General features: G+C 39.9%; 1 protein-coding gene across 1 annotated transcript in view; it reads right to left on the bottom strand.

Moving 5' to 3' along the window:
- Positions 1–1,324: 1,324 nt before the first annotated feature.
- The window catches only part of slc6a8 (solute carrier family 6 member 8), a 32,597-nt gene continuing 24,561 nt past the window's right edge, over positions 1,325–9,360 (bottom strand). The window contains 1 exon segment of the mRNA XM_037104388.1: positions 1,325–6,000. Within this exon segment, the coding sequence (XP_036960283.1) occupies positions 5,866–6,000 (135 nt within the window). The 3' untranslated portion in view covers positions 1,325–5,865.

The following is a 9,360-nucleotide window of genomic DNA, read 5'->3' as shown; positions in this document are numbered from 1 at the left end:
CTATCGTTAACACAGCTACTCATTAAGCTACAATTCACTACTCGATTGTCTAATCTACAGTTAGGATGGAGGACCGGTTCACAGGAGTCCCACTGACAAGATGCCGGGACGAGTGAGGTCACCAGGTGGTTCTGTTTGGGCCGGAAGCAGACGAGACTGAAGTCCCAGTGACCGATCTCTGATCTCTGATCTCTGATCTGTGATTTCTGGTCTCTGGTCTGTGATCTGTGATCTCTGATCTGTGATTTCTGGTCTCTGGTCTGTGATCTGTGATCTCTGATCTGTGATCTCTGATCTGTGATCTCTGATCTGTGATCTCTGATCTCTGATCTGTGATTTCTGGTCTCTGGTCTGTGATCTGTGATCTCTGATCTGTGATCTCTGATCTGTGATCTCTGATCTGTGATCTGTGATCTGTGATCTGTGATCTGTGATGTGTGAGTGGATTTGCGGACGATCACTCTGGATGATTATCAAAGATAACAATCAGTGAGACTGAATCTGACCGTGTTTGCTGATGATGCTGCGTTCTCTGTCAGACGTGACTGAAGACTCGTTCTTTACTCTAAACATCTGTCAGCTCCAACATGTCGTCCACCAGAACCAGAACCAGGACCAGGACTCTGATTGGACGGCTGTGAGTCGTAGTTCAGAGATGCTGCCACCTACTCCAGCCGTCTAGAGATTATTATTTTAATCTGTCTGTTCTACTTATTTTATCAATTTTATTTATAACATTTCAAATATATTATTTTGTATCATTACCTCTGTAACTTCAACTATGTCATGCAATTTATTTTTATCGTCCTTTGTATTTGTAATTGTGTCCTTGCTTTGTAAACTCTGTTATACAAATGTAGTTCTGACTCTGACGTTCGGCTCAGGCAGCAGGTCGACTTTCACCTGCGTGAAACCAAAAGTTGTTTGTATCTGATGATCTTTGTGACATTTCACTTCGCTTCGTCTCATCGTCCAGCTCCCGTCTGCTTCCAGCCCGAACACACGAGGTTTCCCACCGGAGGAGAGCGCCCCCTGTCGGCTCCACTGCTACAACATCTGACCTCAGGTCAGCTTCCCAAAAAACTTGAAGGTAAGAAAGTTTTTGAATATGACGATGGAAGACTGTTTGTAGGAGCACCAGTGACGTGTCGATGAAACCGAACCAGTCAAGAAAAGAAAAAATAATTCTTGTGATCGTAAGAAACAAACAAGAATCATCTTCTTCCACTTTCCCTTTAAAACTCCAGCTGTTTCCTTTTGGAGGTTAAAAAACAACGTTGGCAATGTTTTTGGCTATAAAATCATTGACAGAATTTTTCAAAAATTATCTAAAAAATCAGTAAAATAAAAGAAAAGTTTAAACAGCCACAGGATTCAGGGACACAGACTTCAGATGTTGTGTGGAAGCGGCGCTCTGCTGCAGGAAACCAGCTGACGGAGGATTTGTTGGACAGAATCAACGATCAGAACCTGCAGCAGACGATCGCACAACACTTTACAGCAGTTTGTTACGTTTTCCAGCGGCTGCACTTTTTTCTTTAGACATGATTTTCCCGATTCTGTCACAACAAGGTGATTTTTGGCTGAAGAGCACAAAGACAGAATGACATGAAACTACATCTGATTTTTACAATTTCATTTTTCTTTTTTGCCTCAATCGGCTGCAGATTTGCACTTTTTATGGCCCTCTGACCCTCCCAGGCTCCCGTCCACACCACACATTTAAAAACCAGTGATGATTAAAAATCAAAGCGTCTACGTTTCAGACGTCAGTTTTGATCAGAGCTTCTATAAAAATCTGCCGCAGGTTAGTTTGATTAGTGAAACAAGTCGTCAGTGACATCTCGTCTCTAATCTCATGAGCTTTAATAAACAGCACTGTCGTTAGAATCTGATTAATCTACTGAGCCTCCACAGGAGCCAATCAGCTTCAGCTCCACTGTAGAGGTGCAACCAATCAGCAACTTCCTCTATGATCAGTCTGATTTCTGCTCTCGAGTTTAACTTTAACTCCTTCATCGAAAGACTTTGGTGTCCATGTTTTTACAGCACTTTTAAAAAGTCTACAGGTCAGAAATTGGTGTTAACTCTGATACGACCTGAACGCATCACTGCGAGGTCACGAGCTGTCACAAGTCTCCATCCACTTAGATTTGATTCTCCAGTTAAACTGGAGTTCTCAGCACTGACGGTTCTGCTGGTCGACTCACGTCTGGATCAGCAGCGATCAACAGATCGATGGTTGTACCGACAAACCAGAGTGAACCCTCTTTACAATTGATCGTAAAGGATCTCTGAAAAAGGAAATGAAGTGAAGCTGCAGGCTAACGTTAAGCTAGCTGCAGGCTAACACTAAGCTAGCTGCAGGCTAACATTAAGCTAGCTGCAGGCTAACATTAAGCTAGCTGAGTGTTTTGGTTCCGGTGATTGAAATATAAACTCTCTGATCGATGGTAGATTCAGGATCGACACCGTAACATCTCGGCTGCTGGAGTTTAATATTAATTTTTTTGGCGCTCTCGTCCGTCTTCATCATCAGGACGCTTCGATGAGCCAACGGACGCTCTGATTGGCCGGAAAACAGAATTTTCTCTGCACCCAGATTCAGTTTGGCTTGTTCTCTTTGTCACAGTTTTTGGATTAAATCAAATTCAGTTTTTATTTTGTCACGTGTAAAATCAACATTATAAAGAGCTGATTGGCTGCTCCGCGTATGGGTGTCTGGAATCTCCCGCTGGCTGCTGGGATATGTAGTTGTAGTGTGTGAGGTAGCTGTTCTGCTGTTCAGATGAGCCTTGTCTTGTTTCAGTCGGCAGGAATTCAGCCCGTCAAATGTTTTCATTTAAAAAACATGTATTTTTTTTTACTGGCTGTGGAAGTTAATGTATCATCGGAGGAGACGAGCAGATCGGACTGTTCGCTAACATGGATCTGAGCCGTGGGCTGATCAGGGACACTGATATTCAGAAAAACACAGAAAATAAATCTAAATCTTCTAAAAGTCTTCAGTTTTGAGCACTTTGAAATTAGAAATCAAAAAAAGGTAAAGAAACAAAGATTCCCTTTTGTAGTGTGTTCAGAGCCACACGAAGCCTCGTCAGCCTTACATCACTGCATCGCAGCAACCCCGCCAAAATAAAAGCCCCGCCCCGCTGCTTGTTCACATGAGCCGGTCAGACACACCTCAAGGCCTCGAGCACCGACGCTCGTCAGTATAAACCTGTTCAATGAGTTTTCAATGTGGAGCCTCAAAGCTGGGCTCGTTAAACGTCAGAGCTCCCACTCTGTGCCGTTTACTAGTTTCTGTCGTCAGGAGACAGTTTTTTATTTTTTCTGTCGGATCTTCAGTTTATTATATTCTCATCGGTGCTGGAGGACCGTTAAAGCTGCAACATGAAACAGGCTGAGGAGGGAAATATTTCCAGAAACACTTCCCATGATCCTCTCCTGCTGGCAGCCGACACCGCTGATGGGACGTTTGCATAAAATAAAAGCAGTTTATTTTGAAAGTTTGTATGGGAAGTGAGGTAGCCTGAAGCTCGAGGCGGTCGCCGCCCATTGCTCGTGTTCGCCGACTCCACATGAACAATCAGCCAGAAATCATCATCATCATCATCATCATCATCATCATAATTACATACTGCATCAAATATAGATAACACACATATTCAATATATATATCTGTCATACTGTATGTATCAGCAAAATAAAAGCCTCCACAAAATAAATCTCTGATTCATTTTACAATATGTAAAACAAAACACGATTTCTAACACGTTTCTTCAAAAGTGCCAGCGACATTATTGTACAACAATGTGCAAATGTATGTAGATTTAGTGTATTTTACATTCTAATCGTGATGTTTCCCCACGACAGGTTGCTATGAGACAGAGCTGTAGACACGCCCCCGCAGACTGCTCATTGGTGGCATATGAAGCGGCGCCGTGTGCAGGACGTCCTGCCGGGCTCTGGGATTGGCTAAGCAACCGTATGGGCTCTAATGTTAAGACAACGACGTAAGGCGACGCTCGCATCGAGCTGAGTCATCCGGCTCTCATCTCTCCACCAGCTGATGTCATCACCTCGTTCTTCTTCTACAGACCTAATTAAAGTCGTCTGCGTCGCTGCAGACAGGTGTGACGTCAGAGAGCGACGACGTTTACGATCAGTCAACTGAAATGTGATTGTCTGAATGTTTTTGGTGTATTTATTGACAAAATTAACTTTTTAACTACGTGTTCTTCACCACCGGATGTTTTATTCTCTCGCTCGCACAGAAGTCCAAAACATACACAGCTGAACAGAACCAGTCGTTAAAGACCAGATCTGATTCTGAAGAACCGCTGCAGTTCCATCTCTGACGAGGAACTAAACACTCTGAGTTTGAAGCGATCGGCGCCGACGACCTTCAGCTGCTCGCAGGAGAGCGTGACGTTTGGCGGGAGGAGCTCAGCGTTGATGAGACCGATGAGACGAGGCAGAGAAGAAGAGTGAACGGGTTGTGATTGGCAGTTCTGAGCCCTGGTCTGGGATCAGTCTGTTTGGCACTTCAGTCGACCCGGGGACGCAGAACGAAGCCCGACCTTTGACCTGAACCTCCTCACGGGGACGTCCAGTACAGAACATGAAGGAGTTAACGGTCTGATCTCCGCTCAGAGATCTTCAGCGTTTCATTTAATGTCTGTGTTTGTTCACAGAACCACCACGTGCTGCTCAGGACTGTTCTGGGATCAGTGGAGCGCGCAAGTCACAGGATTCAGTTTGAGAGCTGCGCTGACTTCAGTCCTGATCAGGTTTTATCAATAGTGTGGATCGGTAGACATCAGAGTGGAGGAACCAGTGAGAGACTGTTCTGACCCGGTATCATCATCACCAGCATCATAGTGCAGGTGTGGAAACGTTTCAGATCCACCAGCACCAGACTCCCTTAACAAAAGTGTCAGTTTAGTGAGTTGTTGAGTTGGAGACACTTTATAAACTCTGTGAAACTCTGTCTCTGACTCATTCTGCATTATTTGGACCTTCTTGTTCATTCAGCAAATGTTCTAATGAACTGCTTTCTGTCTTTGTGTCGGGTCTGAACAGTTAACTTCCTGGCAGCGTGGTGAGTTCAAGGGCGGCTGGTTGCTACGCAACAGGAACTTTCCTTCATTTACACGTTAAATATTCGTCGTGTGGTGACAGAACTGCAGCTACGATTGCTGACGTGACGTCTCGACCACAAGACTGAAGAGAAAATCATCCTCGACTGATCTGAAGTCCAGTTACGATGCAAACGACCTCTGGTGAACGTCTGAGGGGAAGTCTGTCTACAGCTCTGTCACAGTGTGTGTGTGTGTGTGTGTGTGTGTGTGTGTGTGTGTGTGTGTGTGTGTGATTAACCCGCCCACCCCAAGACGAGTTTGCATTGATACCCTTCATCCAAGATGGAGGACGCTGGACGGAGGCGTTCAGCGGCGTCTGGGTTTGGTTGAACACAGTGAGACGTCTTCAGCTCCTCCGAGGTGACGTTCTGCTTTTAAAAAGTCACGGAGATGATATTTACATTTTCTTGACGAGAGCCGGAGGAGTCGAAGCCCTTTACAGTCAAAGAACTCGGCGATCTGCTCGTTTGAATCACAAATTTTGGTGATTGCTGGAAAAAAGGAAACTGTGATTATAAAAAGTGTCCCGGAGGAGCTGCTGTCTTCTCCCTCTGAAGGCGTGAAGGATCTCAGGAGCTTTGGTGGAGACGAGGAGACGAGGAGGAGAGTCCGCTCTGAGGTCCGGAGGTAAATCTGAAGGGCGGGCGTGGCGTGAGGTGTCGGCCGTCGTGTGGTGGGGGGGATGGATGGAGATGGAGTGCTGTGATTGGTGGAGCCCGGCCTACATGACGCTCTCGAAGATGATGACCTTGTTGTCGTCGGTGCCGGGGGACATGGAGGTCAGGGACTTGATGTCGGGGGCCATGTACTCCAGGTGATGGACCCCCCACACCGGCGTGGTCAGGTGGGCCCAGCGCTGCAACACAACAGGAAGCGTGACAGCGCCGTGAATAACGAGTCCGTCAGGTTTTCAGTTTTCATTGACTAAGTTTTGCTCACTCAGTTTTGATTATCCGGAGAATTTTTCTCTCATGTGTGAAACTGACTGAACAAAATTTTTCCCAAGTGAGAAAAAAAATCACAAAAAAATTAAATTCTCCAGGGAAAGAAGTTCTTCTTTTGTCCCTCTGAAATTTCCTTTCACTCAGTTTGACTCAGTTTTCAGTATGACAAGATAAATTCTACAAACAAACATTTTTCTCAGACATGAAAAGAAAAAACTGGGAAACATTTTTTGTTTTGTTTTTTTTCCAGAGAAATTTCTCTCAGTGATAAATCATCACAATTTCAAGGTCAAGTGCTTTTCATTCTTTTTCATGCATGAAACCAAGTGAGGAAAAAAAGTTTTGTTCTTCTTATGTGTGAATTTTTTTTAAAAAATCCTGAAATAAAAACAACTAAAGAATGTCGTGTTTTGTTCAGGAAAATAATTTTTTTTCTTGGTTTCCTCAGAGAAACTTTTTCTCACTTACTTTTCCACTTAAATACTCAGGAGATTTTTATTTGTAACGACTCATTTCAACCACAAAAGGCTGAAGTTGACTTTTATTGCAGAAATATTTTATAAATGGAATTAATTTCATCCCTAGAGAAAAAGGAAAACATTTCTTCCGGAATTTTTTTAGTCAAATTTGAAACCAAGCAATAAAACAAACTGTTTCCCCAAATCTGAAAACAAGAGAATAGTATAATAATTGCTTCATTATATTTCCTGGATAACATTTAATATGTTTTAATATCTGTGTAGTGGTTCACAGCCTCTTGTGGTCAAAATGAGCATTACGTAAACAAATTCTCCACTTTAATTTTTTATTTTTTGTCACTCAGTTTCATGGATGAAAAGAAAAATCCTGGAAAAAAAGTTTGCTTTTTTTTTCCTAAAGGAAAATATAATAATATTTCCAAGCAAAATGTTTCTTTTACATATGAGAAAACAAGTGACAGTTTTAAAAAAAAAAAAAAAAAAAATTTTTTCACATCAGAGAAAAAATTAATCCTGAAAGATTTTTTTTTTCCTCTGGGGAAAGAAATGCTTGTTTTCTCTGACGAGGCTCAAAACTCTTTTCACACATTAAGAAATAAATTCCTGGAAAAGACTTACGTTCAGTTTTTTTCTCAAGAATGAAAAGTCACGTCTTTTCATCTGTGAAATGTAGTGAAAAGATGGAGAAAACTTGGTCAGACAAACAAGCGCTTCTTTCACCATGAAAGAAAAGGACTTTTTTACAGGAGGAAACTTTTTCTCTTTTTGTAAAGGAAAAAATGCCCTTTTTTTCTTGGAAAAAAAAAATTCTTTTCGAAGAACAACAAGAAAAACGTTGTTTTTGTTCCTCTAATAAAGGAAAAAAACGTGTTTTTTCTGTAGAAAAGAAAAATATTTTTGTACAGAATCAAGTTAATTTATTTTTTCCCAGGCCAGGGATGAAACATTTTTTTTCCTTTGTTGAGAAAAAAAAACTTTTTTTTAAAAAAAAAAAAGTAACTTGGCTCTATACAAAAAGTAATTCAGTTTTCCTCAGGCAAGAAAAAATGAATGTTTTTCTGCTACGGAGAAAGAAGTGCTCTTTTCTCTAACCACATTTTCTGCATCGGAAAACAAAACAACTTCTTTTCTTGGGAAAAAAACTGACTTTCAACCTTTTCTCTTTTATTTTGTAGAGAAAAAAACAACGGGATTCACACATGAAGATAGATATTCTCCTGCATATTAAAAACTTCTTTTTTTTTTCCATATTTGAGAAAATATTTTAGAGCGGTCTCAGAAAATTTCCTACGAGTAACTTCCTTGGGAAGAAAAAATCTAAAATGTCCTTTTTTCCTCTAGAACAGAGAAAAAGTCAGACTTTTTTCAGATAAAAAATGAATGAATGAGAATTACATTTTTGTGTAGAACCAAGTTCATTTTTTTCCTTGTGGCAAAAACAAATAGAAATTTTCGACTAGTGTTGGTTTCTCTAACTATGTTTTCTCCGTCTAAAAAATATTTCACTGTTTCACACAAGGAAATTAGATTTTCACTGTTTCCTTAAAATTAAAGAAATTCTCCTGAAAATAGTTTCTCACCACACCAAACATGAAAAAAATGTTGTCCATGAGGAAAAAACAAAAAGATTCTCCTGGATTTTTTTCCTGCAAAAAAACTTGGTTTCCTGATTGAAATAATAAATGTCTGACTCTCTCTGAAATAAAACATTTCTTCTCTGTGTCACAGTTTCTTTCCTGGTTTCACAGTGAAATTTTTTTCATTGTTTAATTTCACACACAAAGTTAAAAAGTTTCCTGGAAAGAAATTTTCAGTTGTTTTCGCTTTTTTTATTTGACCAGATCATGAACACAGGAGAGAAATTAATCTTGCAATAAAAATTGTACTTAAGCCTCTTATTGTCAAAATGAGTGACACAAAAACTCTCTACACTTGGTTTCACAAAAGAAAAAGTGAGAAAAACAAATTAATATTTTCTTTCCCTGTAGAAAAAACGTAGTACTTTTCTTTTCTTGAGTGAAATGTTGAAAAAACAGTTTGGACCCAAAAAAATGAAATCATTCTTTTCTCCAATAAAAGAAACATTAGCTTTGTTTCTCAGACAGTTTTTCCAACTCAACTTTCCACATAAAAAAAATTCTCAGCAGATTTCATTTTTAAAATTATTTGTCGGGAGAATGTTTTTTTTTTTTTTTACAATAAATCTTATTTTCTCCTGGAAAAAAAAAACTAAACGTTTTCAGGATTTCTTTTTGTAAAACGGGTTGGATGTTCGGAGAAAAAGTTTGTTCTGGAGAAACTTTAATATTGTAACACAAATTTTGAGTATTTTGATTTTCTCACTATGATTTCAAAAGGAAAAATAAAACACACATGAAAAAAATCCCTGGAGAAAAAAAGTGTCATTATCATTTCCACAAACTGATTTTTTGCCCCCTGAAAATGTTTTATTTTCGAGGCCAAATGTTCGTTGTTCTTTTGTTGCGTGAAAAAAAAAGCTTAGAAATTGAAATAAAAAGAAAAATAATTCTACTGAAAAACAAAAGATTTAATAAATTTTTTCTCCAGAAAAAGAAAAAGAATTGCTGTTTTTCAGGCAACTTTTCTAACTCAGTTTCCACATTTTTTTCCCCTCCAGAGAAAGTTTTTCACGTGAAATGCGTTTTACACACTAAATGTTTCCTCCAGCCAAAACTTCGTTCTCAAACAGTGAAAAAATATTTCCCTCAAAGAAAAAAAAAATTCAAGGGATTTTTTTGTTTCTCACTGATTCAGACATGAAGATTTAGTTTG

Source organism: Acanthopagrus latus, chromosome 7 (assembly GCF_904848185.1).
Source record: "Acanthopagrus latus isolate v.2019 chromosome 7, fAcaLat1.1, whole genome shotgun sequence".
Taxonomy (NCBI): Eukaryota; Metazoa; Chordata; class Actinopteri; order Spariformes; family Sparidae; genus Acanthopagrus; species Acanthopagrus latus.
This window is presented reverse-complemented; position numbering and strand designations above follow the sequence as displayed.